The 25681-nt window shown below is 35.6% G+C and overlaps 2 protein-coding genes and 1 pseudogene across 2 annotated transcripts; all 3 read left to right on the forward strand.

Moving 5' to 3' along the window:
* The first annotated feature begins 11501 nt into the window (after positions 1-11501).
* LOC148584424 (uncharacterized) lies at positions 11502-13849 on the forward strand (annotated as a pseudogene).
* A 3111-nt stretch (positions 13850-16960) lies between these two features.
* Positions 16961-19273, forward strand: LOC148584425 (uncharacterized). The gene is made up of 3 exons (XM_088518440.1): positions 16961-17022; positions 17128-18131; positions 19200-19273. The coding sequence occupies exons 1-3, from the start codon at positions 16961-16963 to the stop codon at positions 19271-19273; spliced, it is 1140 nt and encodes a 379-aa protein (XP_088374566.1).
* Positions 19274-19796: 523 nt separating this feature from the next.
* On the forward strand, positions 19797-20396 carry LOC148584426 (uncharacterized). Its single transcript, XM_088518330.1, has one exon. The coding sequence runs from the start codon at positions 19815-19817 to the stop codon at positions 20394-20396; it is 582 nt and encodes a 193-aa protein (XP_088374456.1). The 5' UTR covers positions 19797-19814.
* The last annotated feature ends 5285 nt before the right edge of the window (positions 20397-25681 follow it).

Below are 25681 nucleotides of genomic sequence, written 5' to 3' on the forward strand. Positions count from 1 at the left end.
ACCAGAAGTATTATGGGCATACCGGACGACCACACAAACAACAACCGAGGATACCCTATTCGCTCTAACATTTGGGAGTGAAGCTATATCCGGTCGAAGTCGGCATGCCTAGTCACAAGCAAGCCAATTTTGACGAAGAAGAAAACGACACGGCTTTGTGAGAAAGTCTGGACTAACTTGATGAAAGAAGAACTCAGGCCGCCATGCATATAGTAGCCTACCAGCAGACCACATCAAAATATTACAATCAGAAGGTAAGGCATCGCAGTTTCTGCAATGGAGATCTGGTCCTGTGGAAAGTGATGCCCCCAATGAAAGATCTAGCCGACGGCAAACTAGGTCCGTCTTGGGAAGGACCGTTAAGGTAAAAGACAACCGGCGATTTGGAACACACCACCTCGAAACACTGGATGGGAAACAGTTGATCCACCCCTGGAATAGGGCTTCAATTTAGCCCTACTAAATAAATTAGTTACACATAAGTTCGATGTTAAACATCTTCATAAAATAAAATAAAATAAAGGAAAAGAATAAACCCGAAACTTAACTATGATACCAATGTTACGTGAATGCGTTTACACGTAATGTGATAGATTGTTAGGTTTTGAGGGAACCTAGACCCTTTAGATTTGTTGAAGGGAACCTAAAGCATTTTCAAACATAAAGTTTAGATTAATTTTCTGCTTGCTTTATTCATAACATAATAGTCTTTAAATAGGCAAACTATTACAATATTTTATAGAGCTAAGTCATCAGCTCTTATTGAAATATAAACTAGGGCTGAGTCATCAAGACACTTACATGGAAATAAATAAAGACAATATTAAATAAAAATAAACAAAATAAAATATTCTACTGTATCATATATTTTAATATATCCTACTATTAATAATTATTTCGCATAAAACTCAATTATCGTAACATGAGATACATTCGGGTGTTCTTATTTCTATTCTATATATTGCTTTTTGATGATGTGTTAAATTTTATAAGAGGCCGTAAAAGTAGTGCTTTAGGGCCGGACCGGATTGTAGGGTTCTCTAGTATTGTACTAGAGTATGACAAGGAAGGTGATTTGTCTTGTTAGAATATTTTTCTATAATTCAATATTTGTTAATTGTAAAGTTTATAATTAATTTTCTATTGCTTTCTCCTTAACACATGTCACACACATTCATTCAATCTCGCGAGTGGCCAAGGCCACCCTTCAACTAATTAAACCTTTCTCAGGGGGTGTTTGTTAAACACTCTGGCATTGTTTATTTTCCATGGCACTGTTCATGGATAAAAAATAAAAAAATAATGATTGGTATAGAAAAATGAAAAAGTGGTATTGGAAAGTAAAAAATTTTGTTTTGTAGTGATTTTTTTATTTGAATAATAATAAAAAGTAAATGATGTGATATAAAAAGTGAATGATTTGATATAAAATTGAAAATGTTTTTTTTGAAAAAAATGAAGTGAATAGTGTGGTGAGAATGAATAGTGCCAAGGGGTTTAACAAACAAGGACTCAGTGTTTAGGCACAAATATCCATACATGTAAACTGGGAAATCACGAGTCGTCACTTTTTCAAGACCGTACTAAAAAAAAATTACGAAAAACTTCCCCAACCCCTTAATTTTCATCATATTTATAATTACTCTTTAAATTAAGTTTAAATACTTTTAATTTATTTTATTTAAGTTTCAATCTTTTGCAATATCATCTGTGTCATTAGGTTTATGGTTAAATCAAATAAATGAGTGAAATAATTTTTATACTCATAGATTATTTATGAAACTCCAAATGTGCCCTATGGCGCAGCTTTACAAAAAAGGCATTGCGTTTGGCAAAGTCTATTGATCAACTTTCTCACAGCACATGAATAAACCCAATCCATAGTACGACTCAACAACGTGTTTCAGCCAATGCGTATGCAATCTCAAGTCTTATCCACACATTATTTTACCTTGAAATGGCAACGATTGGATGATGGATATTTCATGGATAAAGATTTGCTTCCTAGAATTTATTTTGATTCAGTTTACTCAATTAATATTTGTCTTTAAATAGTGTGATTTTTACATATATTTTTAATAAGATAAACAAACTATATATTCATTTATAAAAATACAGGTGAGAATCACCTAGTTTGTTAATCTTTGAATGTAATTTGATTGTGAATTTGTATTTCAGTACGAACAAGTGAGTGTTGTACTCGCTTTATTCGTTGGCAACCTTAAAGGTAATGAAATTGGGTATTTAATTTGTTGGATTCTTCTTATTTCTCATTTGGAGTGTGTTTAAAAAAAGTAACCATTTAAAAATGTGAAAAAATAATATCATGTCTGTTTCCTGTCCCCCTTACCATTTTTCTGAGCAAATACACAAACAACACGAATGAACCAAAAACAATTAAGAAAAGGAAAAAAGAAAATCAACACGAAAATGAAGACAACTAAGGATGCACGCCAAGCACAACATTGGTCAATGAAAATGGGGAGTAATTTTAGAAGTTCTTTTTGTGTCACTCTTGTATCCCTTCAAAAATAAGGTGCCTTTTAAAACCACTCTTTGATCAAAATTTAATAATGATTAATCACAAGCCCGATAGTAATTTTAAAAGTCATACCATTCTTGAAGGAAAATAAGAGTGACACATGAATGACTTACAGCATTATATTATTCAGGATAATAGGGCTCTCCAAAAATAAATTAGGAAAAACTTAATCTAACTCCTTAATTTTCATCATATTTACAATTAATTTTTAAAATTTAAAAATTCTTAATTTATTATATCCAAGTTTCAATCTTTTGGAATGTCATCCGTGTCATTAAGTTTGGGTTTAAATCAAATGACATGACTTTTGTACTCTTAAATTTATATAAAATTCTAAGTGTGCCCCAGGTGAAAAAAAGGCATTGCTTTTGGAAAAGTCTATTGATCAACTTTCTCAAAGTTGATTACACACAAAAAGAAAAAGAAAAAGAAAAAGAAAAAGAAACAACTTTCTCAAAGTTGATTAATGCGACGCCCAATTGCCCGAGAAAGCTTTTTAGCAGCTAGCAATGCCAGCTGGTCAGCAATTGCAAAGGGAAGTCTCCTAAAAACTTAAAATTGAGAAAAAAAAAATGTTAAAAAAATTTCCACATTAATTGTTTTGAAAAAATTCATAACTGGTAGCCATCTTCTCAAATTGTTCAAATTGCTAATAATTTAGAAAAATTACTTTTCGTCCCATAAACTATAGCATTTTGACACATTTTTTTTTTTATGAATTGTCAACTGAACTATTTTACCCCATAAACTACCATTTTATGCCCAAAATCCCTATCCGTCAATCAAAGCTATTAATTCAGCCTGTTAAAGTGACAATACGTTATAATTCAAAGTGATGGTTTGACCATTTGAGTTAACGGCTTTGATTGACAGAATAAGGTTTTAAGCACAAAATAATAGTTTATGAGGGCAAAATAGTACAGTTGATAATTCATGAAGAAAAAGTGTCAACGCGTTATAATCCATGGAGGCAGAAGGTAATTTCTCCTAATAATTTTAAAATCTTATTCTTACGTATGTATTATTATTTTAATATTTTAATCAAATTATCCGACTCAACCACGTGTTTCAGGCTTTCAGCCTAAAGTATCTGAAATCTCAAGTCTTATCCACACATTATTTTGCCTTGAAATGGCAACCATTGGATGACAGATATATTATAGACAAAGATTTCATTCAAATTGTGTTTTGATAATTTCTTTCCATTGAGTTCACTAAACTAATATTTTTCTTAATACATATAACACACAGTCATTCAATCTCGCAAGTGGCCAATTAAGGATACCCTTCAACTAATTAAACCTCTCGGTGTTTAGGCACAAATATCCAGACTTGTAGACTGCGAAATAAAAAAATTAGAAAAAACTTCACCTAAATCCTTAATTTTCATCATATTTATAATTACTCTACGATGTATAAAAATTCTTAATTTAGCAATTTCATTAAATTTAGGGTTAGATCAAACAACAAATGAGTGAAATAACTTTTATATTCCTAATTTTTTTTTTTTTTTATAAAATTCCATATGTGTGCCCCAGGGCGCAAATGAGCTTTTTACAAAGTTGATTACTCACAAAAAGAAAAAAGGCATTGCTTTTGACTAAGTCTATTGATCAACTATCTCAAAGTTGATTACTCACAAAAAGAAAAAAAAGAAAAAAGAGAAACAACTTTCTCAAAGTTGATGTTTATCTAGATTCATGCGATGTCCGATGGATGGAACATGATTCTTTTCATAATATCCGGTTAGTTATATTTAAAAAGTATTTTTGTCTTGACAAAAATATTTTTATACTATAACTAACGAGATATTCTCCAGTTCATTTGAATTAAAGAGAATCTTAATTCACCATAGATAGTCGGGATAAATCTTTTTAGATGCTCACAATGCCGGCTGGTGAGCAATTGCAAAGAAAAGTCTCCTAAAAACATAAAAATGAGAAAACTATGTCGAGAAAATTTCCACATTTATAAATGCATCCTAATTAGTAATTGAGATTCAGAATTTCTTTCGATTTTGCTTACTAAACTAATATATACATTTTTTTTTTCAAAAATAGCATAATTTTTACATGTATTTTTAATAAGATAAATAAATTATGTATGCATTTATAAAAATGCAGGTGAGAATCACATAATTTGTTAATATTTGAATGTAATTTGATTGTTAATTCTTCCCCTATTTCATTACGAACTAGTGTGTGTACATTATACTCTCTTTATGGTTCTAACTCTGAATGTTGTACTTTCTTTAATTATTCGTGGCTAACCTCAAAGGTGATAAAATTGAGTATTTAATTTGTTGGATTCTTCTTATTTCTCCTTTGGAGTGTGTTTAAAAAAAGCAATATCGTGTCAGTTTTTGTCCCCCTCCCCTTTTTGTGAGCAAATACATAAACAACACGAATGAAGCAAAAACAATTAAGAAAAGGAAAAAGGAAACTCAACAGGAAACTCAAAAGTATTTATAATTACTTTTTAAAATTTAAAATTTCTTAATTTAGTATATTCAAGTTTCAATCTTTTGCAATGTTATCTGTGTTATTAAGTTTGGGTTTAAATCAAACGACAAATGAATAAAATTACTTTTATACTCCTAAATTTATATAAAATTATAAATGTGCCCAGGACGCAAATGAACGTGGGCTTTAAAGAAAAAAAAGATTGCATTGCTTTTGGCAAAAGTCTATTGATCAACTTTCTCAAAGTTGATTACTCAAAAAAAAAAAAAAATAAAAATAAAAAAATCTCAAAGTTGATGTTAAGGTAGATTAATGAAGTAATTCTAGAAGTCCCTCTTGTATCCTTTTTGAGTCTCTCCAAGAATGATGTGACTATTAAAATCACCATTTAATCAAAATCTAATAATAATCAATCACAAGCCCAATGGTAATTTTAATAGGCACATCATTCTTGGAGGGACTCAAGAGGGATACAAAAAAGACTTGTAGCATTACTCAGATTAATGCGATGTCTGCCTGGATAAATCTTTTTAACAAGAAAACAATGTTGAAAAAATTTCCACATTAATTGTTTTGAAAACATTCATAATGGGCAGCCCGGTTCTCAAATTGTTCGAATTGCTAATAATTTTAATTAAAATATTATTCTTGTATAATGCTTAGAAAAAATAGTAGTTATACCTATATTATTATTGTAAAAAATTAATCAAATTGTGATTGAAACTCCTTAAAATTGCTTATACAATAGGGCCTATGAAAGTAGGGAATGACAGATTTGATTTGCACTTGAATCAACACAATCCATAATCCGACTCAACCACGTATTTCAGGCTTTCAGCCTAAGTATCTGAAATCTCAAGTCTTATCCACACATTATTTTACCTTGAAATGACAACCATTGGATGATGGATATGTTATGAGATATGTTATAGTGCAATAAAAAGATCATTTTTTTCCTATAAAAGTCTTAAATGGCAAGAGACAATGGGTGGAGCCACATCAACTATGGATGAGGCCTATGGCCTCTTACCACCCACAACTTTTATGGGCCAAAAATAGTCTTTTTATTGCACTATATCATTTATCATATATTATAGATAAAAATTTCATTCAAATTGTGTAGTTTGTTAATCTTTGAATGTAATTTGATTGTTAAATCTTCACCTATTTCGTTACGAACTACTGAGTGTTGTACTCTCTTTATTCGTGGGCAACCTTAAATGTAATGAAATTAGGTATTTAATTTGTTGAATTCTTCTTATTTCTCATTTGGAGTGTGTTTTAAAACAATAACCATTTAAGAGCATCCCCATCTTTAAATTTGGCTTTTCTTTAAAAAATTGAAAAAACTCACAAAAATAGTCATTTAACAAGCTCTCTACTCTATTTCAAATTTAACTTTGATCAACAAGGCTCTCTAAATACCAAGTGCCAAAAAGTAAAAGTTATTTAGTTTTTTAATCTTATATATTCATTTTCCTTCTCTCTCTCATCTACCAAGAACAAAAAAAGAATTAAAAAATCAGAAAATAATAATATTTAATTAAAATAGATGAAGATATAGAGAGTTTGATATTTGGTTCATTTTTAAAGTGATTCTTCAAATTTAAAAAAGTGAGTTTTTCTCTTCAAATTTAACTTTTATTTGGAGAGCTCAATATGGATGCTCTAAAAATGTGAAAAAATAATATCGTGTCTGCCCATCCCCCTCCCCTCTTTCTGAGCAAATACAAAAATAACACGAATGAACCAAAAACAATTAAGAAAAGAAAAAAGGAAACTCAACAGCAAAATGAAGGCAACAACTAAGGATGAATGGCAAACACAACACTGGTCAATGAAAATGGGGCACATGTAAGGATTGCTTTATTTCAAGAGGAATCATAGATACACAACTTAGGGACACAATTTTGGCCAAACTTTTCTCTTATGTGGTCATTTTTTTTTAAACAAAATTTTTTTTTAAAAAAAAAAATTATGAGTAAGAACATCCTATGTGGTCATTTTTTATTTGGTTTTTTTTATTTGGTTTTTTTTTTAAATTTTTTTTAATGGTACTTTTCTTTAGAATAATGACCATTCTTTTTTTAAAAAATAAAAAATAAAAAAAATAAAAATTACCAAATAAAAAAGTGACCACATAGGATGTTAGTACTTTAGAAATTTTAATTTTTTTAAATTTTTATTTTTAAAAAATGACCACATAAAAATAAAAAATAAAATGTTGGGTCGAAGTTGGGTCTTTAAGTTGTGTATCTATCATTTCTCTTATTTCAATACCTTGCCAGGTGGGTTCGCTATATATTTTTATTTCAATAGATCACATGAAAACCAGTGACATCTAGTAAGTCTATATAAGTTCTTCTTGAAGTTTTTTCATTCTTCACATTCACAAGCGAAAGATGGATATTGATGCAGCGTAGGATTGTGGTGAACAAGGAAACAGCAAGTTGAAGGGGTAAATATTTCTAAGATTGTGAGATTATCACAAGAATCAAAGAAATCTTCTCAAACAATAGAAACTATCTATGCTTTAAGGAAAAACAATGAAGAAACTCGATTCTGAGTAATTCTTATTAAACAAAATCAATACTAATCCAAATCTGAGTTGCTAAAGGCTATAAGCATCTATTTATAGCCGAAGACTCCTAGGGGGTGTTTGGCAAAAGGCATAGCTCAGCCTAGATACTGTTTAAAACTTTTCTTTGATGTGAAATTATATTATTACCCTTCATTTGTTTCTCCCAAATCATAGCCAAAACCAAGACATGGGCACCGGTCTTCTACCTTTACCAACCTCGTCTTCGTCCTCCTCCCTCTTTGCTGCCGTAGACATGGGCACCAACTCCTTCGAGCTCATCATTGTCCATGCCAACACATCCGGCAAATTCCTCACTCTCGGCCACCTCAAAGAATCTGTCGTCCTCGGCCTCAGCTCCGCCCCAACAACCCCACTTGCCCTCCAAACCCTCCAAGGCTTCCAAGCAATCTTATCCTCTCACCATGTCATTCCCAACCATACTCACTGTGTTGCCACTGTAGCAACACGAGAGGCAGCTAATAGAAATGAGTTTGTTCGGTGTGTCAAGGAAAAGACTGGTCTTGAAGTTGAGGTGTTGTCTGGTGAGGAGGAAGCCCAGCTTGTGTACCTGGGTGTGCTTCAATTCCTGTCAGTTTTTGGGAAATCGGTGTTGGTTATAGATTTTGGAGGTGGGTCTACTGAGTTCGTTGTTGGGAAGGAAGGGAAAGTTAGTTTTGGGACTTCATTGAAGTTGGGGCATGTGAATTTGACTGACAAGTTTGTGAAACATGGCCTTGTTGGGCAAATGAGGGAGTATGTTAGATTAGTTATACGAGAATCTGGGGTGGTAGAGAAAATCAAGGAGTGTGGATCTGAGATGGTGGATTTGAGACGCTGAGCAAACAAAAAGCGTGGGATTTAGTTTCTGTGGAAAAATTGCAGAGAGAGAGGGGCAATATGGTAAAAATCATGACAAATGTTGAGGAAAAAAACTGGTCAATGGTCAGACACTAAACAGTGTTTGGGCTTAGGCTTTTACCAAACGAAGCCCTAATTCTAAAATAACAATGAAATAAAGTTGGTTTAGAAGTCTATGAAAGAAGACCAAATAGAAGACTAACAAAGAACCGAATTCAAAATGAAAGATTGAAAGATAAGATAGAATAACAAACTAACAAAGAAACTTAGTTTAAACAAAAGACTGAAATGTAAAATAGGATTAGATAAGATAAGCCGTTCTAAACTATATCTGTATCATTCTCCCCATGTTGGAGAGAATTTGTCCTTGAATTCGGCCGGTTCTTTCCACGGTCCTTCGGATGCCCAATTAACTCATTCCACTCGCCATTCCTCAAGATCAAGACGAGGTAACATTCCACAATAAGCGTGACGCTTCTCATCATCGAAGTACCTTGATGTTTGTCGTGAAATCCCCACACACCCCTTTGCTGTGTAGACTTGTTATGCTTCTCTCGTGCTTTGTTCTTCCCACAAGCCATGAGAATCCCCAAAGAACTCATAAAGATCCTTTCAATCTTTGATAGAAAAGTCTTCTCCACCATATAGATCTCATCACAATTTGGGTTAGAATAATTTGATAAAATAGCATCTATCCCAATGAAATCAACATAGTCAATTGGCTCAACATTAAAATCGAAGACTTTATCTTCGGGACTCTTACTAGGCACATGATATTTAGAATTTTCGTCAAAAAGTGCAAAACAATCCAAAAGATTTACCTCTTCCAAGGGTTCCTCTTCTTCAAGAAAAATTGCAAAACTCTCCAAGAGACTTACCTCTTCCAACGGTTCCTCTTCTTCATGAAAAATTGCGATACTCTCTGAAAGGTTTACCTCTTCCACTTGTTTCCCCAATTCTTCAAGCTTTTTAGGACTTTTGATGTCGTGCGGATGATTAGTAACATTAGTTCCCGGTACCAAATCAAGTTGAGGTTGAATGTCTCGAAATGATGGCATCACTTTCAGTAATTCTGCTCCGACTATGTCTACACATCTCCCCAACAGCTCCTTTATCGGCCTCGGCACCTCTCCCTTAATGCCACTTTCCTTGTCCGTCAACTCCTGCTTAGCTACAAAGGATTGATCATCCCCTTGTGAAGATTTTGGCTCCGCCCATGGGATATGTAGCAACTTCAATTTGGTTTTACCAAACATGAAGTTGTACGTGTTCTTTGTTTCATCATGGAGAACAACTCTATCATATTTCCATGGCTTTCCCAACAATAGGTGACACGTATCCATGTCGATCACATCACACCATACATGATCCACATATTTAGCTCCAATAGAAAAATACACTAGACAACGCTTAAAAACCGTTACCTCGTTTCCTTTCGTAAGCCATTTCAACCGATAGGGAGTAGGATGTCTCTTGGTCTCAAGCCCTAGCTTCCGAACCTCTTCCTCCGAGACTACATTCATACCACTCCTTGGATCGATGACAACCTTGCCCACCTTGCCTCCCATGGTGCATGTAGTCTGAAATTGTCAGTACGTACCTCCAATGTATCGGGACACCGATTGATACTTGATCTCCGCCATCTCCCAAGACACCTTTTTTTGTAGGAATTTTCTATTTTTTTCTTTTTGAGTGTCGAGCTTGACGCCTACGTCCCGTGATATAGCATGGGCTTGTGTCATTGGAAATTCCTTCCGCACTCCGCGCCCCGCATAAGGATTGACAGGTTCACCCTCGACGATAAATTTGTCTTCCGCCCCCGCGTATCTCGGTTTTGGTTGACGACGATGAACGCTTGGACCATCCATGTCGGCCAAGTGATCGGTAAGGACCTCGTGTTGGGTGCGCGCACGCCCCTCATTCCGCATGGTTAGACCACCAAACCTCTCCTTCGTGTGCTGCAAATGAATCGCCGGTTGCTTCTTACGTGCTGCCTCCGTGCCCACGTGCACCTTGTTCATGTCTGCCAGACGGTCGCTCCTCCCAATTCATGGAAAGAAAACTGGAGCTCTGGTATCAACTGATGCAGCGTAGGATTGTGGTGAACAAGAAAACAGCAAGTTGAAGGAGTAAATATTTCTAAGATTGTGAGACTATCACAAGAATCAAAGAAATCTTCTCAAATAATAGAGATTATTTATGCTTTAAGGAAAAACAATGAAGAAACTCGACTCTGAATAATTCTTATTAAACAAACTCAATTCTAATCCAAATCTGAGTTGCTAAAAGCTATAAGTATATATTTATAGCCCAAGACTCCTAATTTTAAAATAACAATGACATAAAGTTGGTTTAGAAGTCTATGAAAGAAGACCAAATAGAAGACTAACAAAGAACCTAATTTAAAATGAAAGACTGAAAGATAAGATAGAATAACAAACTAACAAAGAAACCTAGTTTAAACAAAAGACAGAAATATAAAATAGGATAAGATCAGATAAGCCGTTTTAAACTATATCTGCATCAGATACAGTGCATGATGAGAAAGCCAATATGGCTTCACTCTATGAAGCCTCAAGGAATGGCTGTGTAAGCACCTTAACCACATTGATCCATAGGGATCCACACATTCTTGATAGAGTTTCATTGACATTTTTTAGTGAAACTCCTTTAAACATTGTAGCTTTGCTCGGCGACCTTGAATTTAGTAGAGTTCTTGTTAGCAAGAAACCTAAACTTGTAGAAGAGGTGGACTCCTTAGGACGAACCCCTCTTCACTTGACAACACGAATGAACCAAAAAACAATTAAGGAAAGGAAAAAGGAAACTCAACAGCAAAATGAAGGCAACAACTAAGGATGCATGGCAAACACAACATTGGTTAATGAAAATGGGGAAATGATTGCTTTATTTAAATACCTTGCCAGGTGGGTCCGCTGTATATGTTTTTTTAGTAGCTCACATGAAGACCAGTGACCTCTAGCAAGTCTATATAAGTTCTTGCTGTAGTTTCTTCAATCTTCACATTCACAAGTGAAAAATGTATCAGGAAGCCAATATGGCTGCACTTTATGAAGCCTCAAGGAATGGGTGTATAAGCACCTTAACCACATTGATCCAAAGCGATGCACGCATCCTTGATAGAGTTTCACTCACATCTTTTAGTGAGACCCCCTTACACTTATCTACATTGCATGGCCACCTTGAATTTAGTAAAATTCTTGTCAGCAAGAAGCCTAAACTTGCAAAAGGGGTAGACTCGTTGGGACAAACCCCTCTTCACTTGGCGTCTGCTGAGGGCCACACTGAGATAGTGCAAGCATTGTTGCGAACAAATATAAATGCTTGCTTAGCTCGTGATCAAGATGGGAGAATTCCTCTCCACTTAGCTGCAATGAGAGGAAGAATAGAGATCATAGAAAAGTTGATTAGAGCTCGACAAGAGTCCATCTTGATGACTCTCGAAGGAGACAGTGTATTGCATTTGTGTATTCGATATAATCATCTCGATGCTCTGAAGTTGTTAGTGGAATTGGCTAATGGTAATGAATCATTCCTCAGCTGCAAAGACCACGATGGCAACTCCATATTGCATTTAGCAGTGATGCTCAAGCAAAAGCAGGTGCGCTAACAATATCAATTGCTACTCTCTTAAAAGAGATTTTTTTTTTTTTAGAAGTTATATATGACACAAATTATTTTAGATCTACTTTTTGTTTTTCCATCCCTTTTTCACTAGTCTGTTTGTATTCATAAAGTAGGACTAATTAAAATTTTAAATTGAAAAAAGCTATATATATATATATATATATATATATATATATATATAAATATATATACTCGAGAAGGTTTTGCAACACCTTCCAAAAGCCATTCGTTGGGTAATTCAATCTCAGCCCATCAAATCATTTTTGGAGTTTTAATATGAGCATTCTGAGTAGAACTTTGAATCAACAGAGTCGATTCACCTGTATTCTTAATCACAGCACGTGGATCAAGATTTGTTTTCATCAACTTATAATAAATACGGTAGATGATAGCAACAGGATGGCTACCTTCTTCCATATTATAACCAGATGTGAGAATATTCAGCGTTAGTGCTTTCAGAATATGAACATCGGTTAAACTTAGAGACATGTTTGGAAAAACTTAACATCAAAGTGGACAGGACCACCAAATAATGATGACTGAATTAAGCCGATAATGCTGGTTTTAAAATCAAGAAAACGAGCATCACGCAAACAAAGCAAAATAGAAGCATTAATACCGAGTCGAGTATATATATATTTATATATATATATATATATATATATTCGTACAATAAGTTCAAAAAAAAAAAAAATCACAATCCCTTTGTTTGATGCGGTTCTTCTAAAGATCATGCAGACATTAGTAAATTAGTAAATAACTCAAGAGAGATCATTCAATGTGGTTCAATTAAATTTAGTTGGAGTTGTTTTCTAGAAGTGCTTTTAGAATTAATTTCTGCTAGTTGTTTAATGAAACAATAGACTATTGAAGTATGCAGGCGACTTTATGCAGGCAATAAAATACATACTTTCATTTTCAAAAATAGAAGGAGAGGCTAATGCCATGAAGAAGATTGGTCTCACAGCTTTATATGTCTTAGAGGCCTACGTCTATCCATGAGATGTGAAATGGTTTGAAATCCAAAACATTCTCAAGGAAGCTGGTGTCCGAAGATCAACAAATCGAAATCCTTCCGTATCACCAACACTGAGTAGTAATGGTGTTGATGAAGCACAACCATCTCAATCAAGGTTTAGGGGATGGTGGGAGCGCATTCGTTCATCATTAGTTAAACACTTGACGCACGAGGAAAATTGGATCCAGGAAACACGTGGTACATTGATGGTAGTAGCCACTGTGATTGCAACCATGGCTTTCCAAGCTGGGATCAGCCCACCAGGGGGTGTTTGGCAAGAAAATAGAACAATACCAATGAGAGGTTTCAATTGTATGGAAGATAATATATGTAAAGCCGGCACAACTGTTCTTTCTTATAATGATCAGGCTCATGGTGACTACGAAATGTTCTTAACTTGCAATACCGCCTCTTTCTTGGCATCTGTGTCCGTCATACTTTTGGTCATTAGTGGATTTCCTCTTAGGAACAAGTTCTTTATATGGCTTATGACATTAGCCTTGACTATCTCCGTCTATTTCATGACACTTAGCTATACTTTGGCAATCTCTTTAGTGTCGGATATCTCAGATACAGATGAGACGGTCTTGGATATATTTCTCTACATTTGGATGGGAGTGTTTGCGTTTGCTGGTTTGGTTCACATAATTCGTCCTCTCTCTTGGATTGTGAAGAAATTGCTCAAGTTCATACGCAAGTACTCAACAACAGGTCAAGCAGAAAACTCGATCAATGTCTAAGAGTAAAATTGTCATGATGAGAATCTGGGCTAGATATTTGAGAATAAAAATCTTATCAATTCATTGATAAGAAAGAAGTTGTTACGGATAGGGTTTGGGTAATCTCATTGTAATCTTTCTCGTTGGGTTTAGTGATAAGTTCATTAGTCATTGAATTGTATTAGGATAATTGGTGATGTTATGTATAAATAAGTGGTTGAACGATGAATAGACACTACAAAAAACAGGGCAGTTTCTGACGTGGCAAACAGTGTCTTTTTTTTGCCACGTCAGTAATTACTGACGTGCCAATCAGACACGTCAGGAAAATTATTTTCTGACGTGTCAAAAGTAACCCGTCAGGATTTACTGACGTGTTAATTCTTGACACGTCAGTAAAAATTTAGTCAAATTTAATTTTGACGCAATTTTTTTAATTAGAAATAAAAATTATTAATTTCTGACGTGCCAACATTCGGCACGTCAGCAATTTCTGACGTGCCGAATGTTGGCACGTCAGTAATTTCTGACGTGTCAAAACGACACGTCAGAAATTTTTATTTCTATTATTATTATTATGTTTATTATTATTATTATTATTTTTGTTTTCTTTTGGTTTTTTGTTTTTGTTTATACAACTTATTTAATCAATATGCCTAATGCATGTTAATTACTTAATTTTATTATTTTAAGGAGATTCCAAAATATTGAACGAGCTAAATTATAGGATAATGTACGTTATATATCCTTAATTTAGGTTTGACGTACACGTACATGTCATTTTTATAACTTTGATTTGGAAAATTTGCTTTACAAAACCAATCATTCCAAAACATATTATATATATATGTAAACATGTCGATATACTATTTTTGTATAAAATGACATTTTCAATTAATTTGGAGATATTGCAACTTCAAGGGATGAAAACACAAAATCTTTTGTGATTAAATACTATATATTAATTTACAAACCTTTTTTCTTCTTCTTTGATTTTTGAAAAATACTTAGATTAATATTAGAACCTTTGCTATAATTAAGTTAATTACAATATATTATATATTATACTTACAATAATTAAATACTATATACTTAGAATATTATATTTATAGGATATAATTAAGTATATTAACGTACTTAATTATATATATCATACAATTATATTTATAAATATAATTATACAATTATATAACTTACATATATATATATATATATATATATATATATATATATATATATATATATATATATATATCCTGACGTGCCAAGTGGCGCGTCAGGCTTGGCCTTGGGAAGGCCAGCGCCTGCTGGCCGTCCCATCGGCCACGCCTTGCAGGCGCCAGCAGGGGCAAGGTGCTTTTAAATTTGGGATTTCTCCCTTTTTTTTTTTTTTCCCCTCCAGCTACCTCTCCCGCCAGCCTGCCTTCTTCTTCCCTCCTATTCTTTTTTTTCTTCTCTCCTCCGGCGCCCACAGCTCCCTCTCCCGCGCTCTCTCTCTCTCTCAGCTCTCTCTCCCGCGCTCTCTCTTTCTCTCAGCTCTCTCTCCCGCGCTCTCTCTCTCTCTCAGCTCCCTCTCCCGCGCTCTCTCTCTCTCTCTCGCTCTATCTCTCTCCAGCTCACGTGACGTGCTCTGGCCATCTCCATCACTTCGCCGGCTGAAACTTCTCCGTCGTCGATCAACTCCAGCTCGATCTCCTGCAGGTATATATATATATATATATTTATATATAGTTTTATTTTATATATACTGTTTTATTATATATATATATATATATATATATATATATATATATATATATATATATATATATATATATATATTTTGTCTTGTTTAATCAAATTTATGTTTTATTTTGTCATGAATCCGTATGATGTTTGGTTAATATATTGGATTGATCGAGCATTTGTGAGTAGGTATTAATTGATGGAGGTGTTTGTTTTTTTTTTTTTTGCTTGAAATGTTATTTACTTATTGTACGTTTGCTGTATATGCACATGCATGCATGCAAGATGATGTTTCTGATGATAGCTAGGTTTTTGTTTCATAATATAATAGTTTTTTAAATGTGGCCGGATTGTTGTTTTATTTTTTTTATTTTTTGTTTGTTTAGCTGAAAAATGTTGGCTTATTAATTAGTAAATAATTTATACAACATTATTTAATTTCAATTTTAATCATTTGACCTTCTAATTAAGTACGTGTAGTACGTAGTGATAATTATAGAGATTTAATTCCATACTTTGTTTAATTAATACTTAAATTGAATGAGTCTTAATATTGAGACGTACATTAAATCTCTTATTAATTTGTAAGTTATACATGAATATTAATTAAATAGAGACAGTACTCCAAATGAATACACACTTTAATTGGTACTATCCCCTTATTTTTTCTAACAAATTCATATCCATGAATATTGGATATGAATATTAATTAAATAACTAACCTAGTTCTTTAATTATTTTAGGGTCCTCGATCATATATAACAAATGCACACACTACTAGGTATATATTAATACCTATACATTATCACGAAGTTTGCACTTTTGAATTGCAAAACTGCAAACATTGTGAAACTTAGAGAGACTCCAAATAAATACACACTTTGGTACTATCCCCTTAATTTTTCTAACAAATTCATATCCATGAATATTGGAACTTCATATTAATTAAATAACTAACCTAGTTATTTAATTATTTTAGGGTCCCCATATATATATATATATATATATATATATATATATATATATATATAATGCATGAATATGCATTATATTTGCACATAAAAAATTTAAACCTATATGATAATGTATATATAGGTTTATATTTTTAACGTGGTTGAAATATTTAGATTTATATATATGCATGTGCTTGAAATGAGGTATATATTTTTTAAGTCTTTTATATTGATTCGTAATTTATGTACGTAGCGAAAAATGGACAAGAGTTGGATGACAAAGTCTAGGGGTACGAGGGAATACAGAGACGGGTGTAGACTGTTCGTGGAGTTTGCAGTTAGTAACTGTAGAACCCCTGATGGAAAAATCAATTGCCCTTGCAAGATTTGTCGAAATTACCGGCGCCACCCGCCGGATTTCGTATTCGACCACTTGACAGGGGGAAAAGGAATGATGCCGGAATATACATTATGGTACTATCATGGTGAGAAGCATGTACAGGGTCCTGATAGACCGTCTGGTTCGAATCGCCCAGCTTCAGATGCGGGTGCAACTGCAAATCAGGGTGGAGACATGCACGCAATTTTGCGTGACTTATTCGGCATGCACGAAGTGGTCAGGGAAGACAATTGTGAGCCTCAAGTCGTAGTGCAAGGGGGTGAAGACATTGTAAACGAAGAAGCCGCTGAAGGTGATGCAGTAAAGTATTATATGCTTATGAAAAAGGCGGAGAAACCACTTCATAACGGAACAAAACATACCAAACTAAGTGCGACTGTACACTTGTACAACCTGAAGTGCGTTGGTGGACTAAGTAATGCAAGCTTCTCGGCCTTCCTAGAGTTCATCAACCAGTTGCTGCCTGAGAGTGATGAAAAGCTGCCTGGTAATACATATGAGGCGAAAAAGTTTTTACGAGATATGGGACTTGGGTATGAGAAGATACCGGCGTGTCGTAATGACTGTATGTTATTCTGGAAGGGCACAAAGGAGTTGGATTCATGTACCGTATGTGGAAAATCTAAATGGATGGATGCAATCAATTTAGATGAGGATGGTCAACCTATATCGTCGGGAAAGAAACGTCCGGTAAAGGTGTTGCGGTGGTTTCCACTTGTACCACGACTACAGAGGTTGTTTATGTCAGAGCATACTGCACGCTTTATGAGGTGGCATGCAGAAGGCCGCACAAAGGACGGCGTATTGAGGCATCCGGCTAATGGCGAAGCATGGAAGTCATTCGACAATTTACATCCGGAGTTTTCAGCGGACAGCAGGAATGTAAGGCTCGGACTAACCTCGGATGGATTTAATCCATTTGGAAACATGAGCACATCTCACAGCACTTGGCCTGTACTGCTTATGCCCTATAACTTGCCTCCTTGGATGTGCATGAAACAGACATCTTTTATACTATCATTGATTATTCCAGGCCCAAGTTCACCTGGAATGGATATAGATGTCTACCTTCAACCCTTAATTGAGGAGTTACAAGAACTATGGAATGTAGGGGTGCCCACATACGACGTCTCAAAGAAAAAAAATTTTGTCCTACGAGCGCAGTTGATATGGACAATTAATGACTTTTCAGCATATGCAGATTTGTCTAGATGGTCTACCAGGGGTGAGAAGGCATGTCCGTGCTGTATGAACTCGACATGGTCGAAGTGGTTAAAACATGGTCATAAATGGTGTTATATGGGGCACAGACGATACTTGCCCATGGATCATCCATGGAGGAGGAACAAAAGAACATTTGACGGCAACGTAGAATTAGAATGTGCCCCTGATGTCCCAAGTGGAAACGAAATCATGAACCAATTAGAAGGGATGGTGTTTGGGGATGAGAACGCTGGTCAGGCAAGGGAGGCTGCGAAAGAAAAAGGAAAGAAGCAGAAGACGAATACTTCTAATGTAGTATTCAAGAAGAAAAGTATTTTCTTTAGGTTGCCGTATTGGAAAGATAATTTATTACGGCACAACCTTGATGTTATGCACATAGAGAAAAACGTGATGGACAACATACTTGGTACAATATTGGACATTCCAGGGAAAACGAAGGACAACTTCGCCGCCCGCTTAGATTTGCAAGAAATGGGTTTGAGACGTACACTTCATCCCTACACTGGCGAGAATGGTAAGACATATATGCGGCAAGCTACCCACACGATGTCCAAGGATGATAAGACACATTTTTTGAAAGTGTTACGAAATGTAAGGGTGCCCGATGGATATGTCTCGAACATTTCCCGTTGTATACGACTTAAGGACTGTACGATATCGGGGTTAAAGAGTCATGACAGTCACGTATTGATGCAGCAGCTTCTACCTATTACATTGCGTGGATCACTTCCAAGCAACGTGGTTAGACCACTTGTTGAGATGTCTGCATTCTTCAGGGGACTATGTTCAACAACATTGACACAAGAGGATATTGACCGACTACAGTGTGACGTCTATATCACGTTGTGCAAGATGGAACAGGTTTTTCCCCCCAGCTTTTTCACAAGCATGGTTCATGTGGTCGTGCATCTTATCGGTGAATGCCGACTCGGTGGACCAGTACAGTATAGGTGGATGTATCCGGCAGAGAGGTAAACTTTGTTTACGAATATTTCATATTTTATGGTTTAACTATAATACAAGACAAGTATTAACTGCACTGATTGATTGTATATTCGTTCATATTTAGGAGCCTTGGAGTTTTCAAATCTAATGTGCGTAACAAAGCGGGCCTTGAAGGCTGCATTGCGGAGGGTTACATAGCTACTGAGTTGGTGACGTTCTGTTCGAGATATTTAGATAATACACCAACATTTCACAATAGGATACAAAGAAATCCGGATGGTTCAAAGGGACATGGAACACGAGTCCGGCTCGACTGAATCACAATGACACAGATACACCGGTATATTATGTTCAATTCGGACGACTTCCTTCAATTGCGAACGTAAGTCGATGTCATTCTTCGCCATATTGTATATCCAATGAACCTGTAACATTTCCCGTATCGAATTATAATTAACTTCATCATCGAATTGTAGAATGCACATGGATACGCTTAGGGGGCGAACAACAGAGGATCAGTTGGAAACCCAACATTATGAGCTGTTCTGCGACTGGTACCGTGACTACGTAAGAATGACGTGATGTTAACAAAATCACTTGTCGGATTATATTTGCATGCATAATGTTTTCCAAATCAACTGAAACACTCTTTAACTAAGTGTTAACATTGTATTGTAAATATTCACAGGTCGATCGATTGGATGATCGATGTAGGAAGGAACTTGGTGAGAAATTGATAATGCATTGTAGAGGGCCGCGGGAGTTAGCAGTCAGATACAATAGATATGTGGTTAACGGCAAGTTGTTTCGTACAATTGCATCTGATGCCGGAAAGAGGACTCAGAACAGCGGGGTGTGTGTGCCGACTGTTGATGGCGAAACGTACTACGGGAAGTTGACGGAAGTACTTGAGATTGAGTATTACGACAGAACTACGTACGTTATGTTCAGGTGTGATTGGGCGGACACCACGAGGGACAAGGGGTACAAGGTAGATGAGTATGGCATGATACTTGTGAACTTCAAAAACCTTGTTCACACGGGAGAATTGATTACTGATGAGCCATATGTGCTAACTTCACAAGTTGATCAGGTGTTTTACGTAGAAGATGGTAGATACCCGGATTGGGTTTGCGCAGTAAGGACCAAACCAAGAAATATATACGACGTTGGTCAGAGTGAAGGGCATCAGGATTCAGGTGCCAATTATCACGAGTGTGAGCCGCTCATATTGACCAGAAATTGTGATCAGGATCTGCAGGATCATATCCAATACGTCAGACCCGACTTAGATCCAATTGAAGCGTATGTGATTGAATAAAAGTTATATATATATATGTTTAGATTGGTAGTTGTTCACTATATGCCCATCAACGCATTTAATAGAGTTGTTTAATTGGGAAAAAACGTCAGTATATCTTATTTCATACGTGTGAGTCATGCATACATAACGTAGTGAATATTTCATACATTGTATACGTGATTAATTGAATTTGTGGTATTTTTTGCAGGTTACTATGAGCCATAGGGGGAAGAGAAGAGCACGCAGGGGCTCGTCTGTAGTGCGACAGCCTATGTCGCTTGGGTCTCCGTCAGACCACCTTGATGATAGCGAGCAACAAGACGTTGCTCAGCTTTTGGGTATTCAGGACGGATATCGACCGGTACTTCCAGGCGATATGGAAGGGGAGATCCCTCTCCATAATCCATACGGTCGGGCAGGCATGGCCCAGATGGGGTATCTGCCAGCTAGCCAGCTTGGACAGAGTATGCAGGGACATGTAGAGCAGCTATACAACCAGCATAGCGCAGGTATGACCGAAATTTTTTTTGGAAAGATTGCAAGTTTTTTGGAAATTTCTAAATGTATTGGTGCGATATCAATTATATTATTTAACTACAACTACAATTTCATATAATTCTAAATATTCTAAAAAACATATATAGCAGGTCCCGACGACAGTGACACATCGGCCGAGGAGGACTGTATTGGTGCGACACAGGACACGGCTGACCCGCAGCCAACCGACCCTGCTCCCGGCGACCACTTACTCCCTCGGCAGGTCCGCACCATAAGTAAGTGGATATGTTCGAATGTTGTGTATATATGTCTTAATTTAGTTGTAATTAGTATTGAATTCGACATAACTTACATCAGTAATTTTTTAATCTATTAGGTACCGATTCAGAGGGAAACGAAGTTATTGAGGTGTTTACTATCCGTGACTCGCACAGGTTGCCGGGAGTCCCCGCCGGCAAGCGGATCATTATGGAATACAATGCTGCATGCCAGCCCGTCGGCTTTAGCTCCATGAGGTTTAAACGGATGGCTGGAGATGTCGTAAGGAGCTCCAATTATGTCCGAATACCGGACGATTGGACGAAGGTACCGCAGCGTACCAAAGAGGATATTTGGGACGCCTTGATGGTATGTGTTACATATATGTTAAAACACTCAGAATGTATATATGTATATATACGCTCTAAGTTGCACACATATATTTTAGTTTTTGTAATTTAATAATTTTGAACATGTGCAGGCATACTTTTTCGTCCCGCCCAAATTCAATTTGAAAGCCATAAAGAATGAAGCATTCAAGGATATGGGATCAAAGCTGCGGACTTGGAGGTACGAGCTTAAAAAACGCTGTGCAATTACGGAGGAAGATACTCCGGATACTATACGGGCAAGAGTGGGGGAAAAAACACTTGACGAGTACAATGCCGAAGACGTGGAGATCTTATTGGAGAGATGGTGTACTCGTCAGAATAAAGTAGGTCATGAGTTAAACTCTTCATTTTGTGTAGTGTCATTATATGGTTTTATTAACATGTACGAGTGTCATGTAAAACGAAATTGCCTCTTTATTGTGTAGTGTTGCATATAAAGAGTACTAAAACCAAATTTCCTTACATTATTAACATATCAATATGGTAACTGTGTAGGACTATGCGAACAAAATGAAGCGCTTGCGAGCATTAAATAAAGAGCCCCATTGCACCGGATCGAAGAGCTATGCCAGAGCGACAGATGAGGAGGTAAGTGTGTAATTTAACATGTAAACAACAAATCATTTGATATATTTAAAAATATTTGTATGTCCTATTTTTTCGGCAGGCCATATGTCTGGGCAAGTATCCTACTCGTGCAGAGAGTTACATCAGCACGCACACGAAGGCGGACAAAAGCTATCCGAATGAGATAGTGGAAGAAAGATGTGTATGCTACAATTTAATTCTTTGTTTATATACTTTAAAATTATCTACAATTAACAGTTGTATGACCCACTGACCCAATAATGAATGTAACATACAGAAAAGGATGAAGGAGCTGATACCCACCGACCCTCCAGCGTCGTCTAGCATCACAGAGGGAACGGTCAAGTGGGCGCCAAACGACGCGTATGCACAGGCCCTTGGAAATAAGCCTGAATACGCCGGTAGGGTTCGGCAGCTTGGATCGGGTATTTTGCCCGTGCGGGGCTCCATACGTTCATACTATACACCTTCACAAGCAAGGTCAGAAAACACCAGCCACTCCATGATATCACAAGGAAGAGATAGATGCATTGGTGGCCGCGAACAATGCACGTCAGGCAGCGTTTGACGCCCGATTGCGCCAGATCGAGGCAATGATGCGGTTCAGCTCTGCACCAGATGGAGCTTCCCCACATATTGCGGTTGTGCCATCGTCGATCGACGGCGAAGCAGGTACTGACATTTTTTAATGGTCAAATGTGTTTTTAGACCTTTACCTATATATATGTGAACTTCTATAACCTATATATATGTTAACTTATAACTTTAGAGTATGGAATTGTGTTATCTTATGACCTTTTCAGTTTTATGGAGGGGCCTACTGTTTCCTAGATTAGAGTAGCGGGGCCGAGGATCCCTCCCTCATGTATTATTTTTGAAGAAGAAATCCCTCATGTGTATTAAATCAGAAAGCATTGTTACCCATATACTAATTCTTGCGTGACTTGTCACATACAGCATTCCAATTGGGCTGCCTTAGGAGATAGAAAATAGTGGCCACCTTTTCTTGAATTAACTTGCTTGCTTCTATTTTTAATGGTCAAATGTGTTTTTAGAACTTTAGCTATATCATGTGAACTTCTAAAACCTATATATATGTCAACTTATAAATTTAGAGTATGGATATATATATGTTGTAGTCATTCTCTTAATTAATGTTGTGTAATTCCTGTTGAATTTGGTTTATATATCATTGTTGGTTTGGTGGTGGATGTGGGTACGTACGAGCGTTGCTTTTGAACTGTTTTATTGGTATTATGAGATCAATATACAACTATGGTCCTTGTAGAATATTAACAATCTAGTGTATGTGATTGTGTGAGAGTATGAAACGATCAAGTATTAACTAGATGAATATCATAATTTTTTGGAAATAATATAACATGATTTGAATATATGTAAAGTCCTATGTGTTAATATCCTCAACAAATTAAAATGTTAATAAATATCTCACATAATTACCATGGTAAAAATGAAGCGCATGAGTCTATAAATTTAACGTCAACATTGATTGCTCTGTGGAATAAATTTTAGTTTTTTTTTATATGCATTTTTGGCTAATTAACTTCATCATCGTTTTACCTATTGTTGTTATATCATTTACTGTGTTAGACTCAACAACTGAGTTGGGTGAATATTTGGACATAAATCAATTGCCCTTACATAGTCAATATTGTTTGGTGATTGTTTGTTTTTATCGTTTGCAGGTGATGGAGAGGATGCTATGAATGTCAATAATCAGCATTGACCGTCTGGTTTGCCATTCATACTTGTATAAAAGTTACTTTGTTGATGTAATTGTATTTATGATGTCCTTTTTTATAACAACAGAGATAGTTTTTTGATAATTGTGGTTGGTTATTGACACTTGGTATATATGTTATTTTGTGTGTGTTAAGATTGATGGAAAAATAGTCTGATGTGTTAACTTATTAGGATATACATGACTTATGTTATTTGTATAGATTGACGGAAAAATTGCTAGAATTATTTGCAATGATTGATGGATAAATTGTATATCAGGTTAATTGTAATCCAAAATTCGGGTATAGTCTCAAAAAAACTAAAGAAAAATATATTGGGGGGTGGAAAAAAATTAAAAAAATTAACCAATTTTTCTGACGTGTCAAATTGTGACACGTCAGAAAAATGCTGACGTGTCAATTTGTGACACGTCAGAAAATTTCTGACGTGTTACCTATTAACACGTCAGAAATTTTTCTGACGTGTCAATTTGTGACACGTCAGCATTTTTCTGACGTGTCACAATTTGACACGTCAGAAAAAAAATTTCTGACGTGTCGATTTATAACACGTCAGAAATTTTCCATTTCTGACACTTATAATATTCACGCGCGAGACACTTCAGAAAGACCACGTCAGGGACGTTTTCTGACGTGTCAGACTGCCTGACACGTCAGAAAAAGTACGTCAGAAAAAAATCGATTTCTTGTATTGAGAGCATGTTGAAATTCTCCCAATAAATTATGGTTGAATGATGCCTGGCTTCTTCAAAGTACTTAGAATTTTGTCTTAAAAGTTCTTTTGAGTTGATCGTCAATATAGGGTCCAAAGCAAAAAGTGCTCCCTGGTTTATACCAAATTTTTATCATTGGCTAGAAGGCTCAGATGGATCTACTTGAATAAAATGTACAATTAATGGATCCGGTAAGGGTAACAACACTTAATGAAACGTCTCATTGAGTTGATGGTGAAAATATAAACTAGACTCCAAAAAAAACATAGAGGTGGGTCAATAAGTGTTTAACAAAAATAATGTGGAATTAAAAATATGGTTAAATACCTTTTCCCTCTGTAGTTTAATGACTTTATTTTTACCCACCTCAGTTTCAATTCATATTGGAAATCATACCTCAATTATTGATTAAAATGGAGTTAGCACTCCCATCTAACTTCCGTCACAAAAATTGACGGAAGTCCACGTCAGCCCAATAAAAAGCTGACACGTGGCAAGAAGTAATATTAAAATAAAATAAAAAATTATTAAAAATTAAAAAAAAAACAATTAAATTAATAAATAAAAAACTAAAACAATTAAAAAAATGGAAAAAAAAAAGGGAAAAGAAAAAAGAAAAAGAAAAAAGCAAGGGAGCCACCCCTTTGCCCCATGGCCAACCCTAAATTGGTTTTTGGCGGTGGTCGAAACCACCCCCATAGGCTTTGGGCGATGGCGGATCCAGAAATTTATCTTAATAGGGGTATAAATAAAATAATAAAATATATTAATGAAGGTGTGGCCTGTGGAAGATGGCTCACTACTCAGACAGGAGAATTTCAATCACAGGCTTCATGGAACAGAATCACAGCGTCGTAGCAGCCAGCAGCAATCAACAAGCACAAAAGAAAAATATTGTGGTAGAATTCCAAAAATGGATTCATATGGTTGCAGAAGCGTATGGTGTTGTTTCATTCTCAGCATGAACCCTAAGTAAGCGAAAGCACGAAGCTTTTTAGGCAGTCTTACTTAGTATAAACAACGGTGAAGGATATCACCTCTATGAGGAAAATATCACAACCTTCTTCACTGAGAACCTCCAAACTCAAAAG

Source organism: Corylus avellana, chromosome 7, assembly GCF_965113065.1.
Source record: "Corylus avellana chromosome 7, dhCorAvel1.hap1.2, whole genome shotgun sequence".
Classification (NCBI taxonomy): domain Eukaryota; kingdom Viridiplantae; phylum Streptophyta; class Magnoliopsida; order Fagales; family Betulaceae; genus Corylus; species Corylus avellana.

Coding starts and splice junctions, on each gene's coding strand:
- LOC148584426 (XM_088518330.1), top strand. CDS start 19,815: ATGCATTGTAGAGGGCCGCGGGAGTTAGCAGTCAGATACAATAGATAT.
- LOC148584425 (XM_088518440.1), top strand. CDS start 16,961: ATGCCGGAATATACATTATGGTACTATCATGGTGAGAAGCATGTACAG. Junction 17,023..17,127: donor GTACAGGGTCCTGATAGACC/GTCTGGTTCGAA, acceptor CGAAGTGGTCAG/GGAAGACAATTGTGAGCCTC. Junction 18,132..19,199: donor GTCTAGATGGTCTACCAGGG/GTGAGAAGGCAT, acceptor GTTCATATTTAG/GAGCCTTGGAGTTTTCAAAT.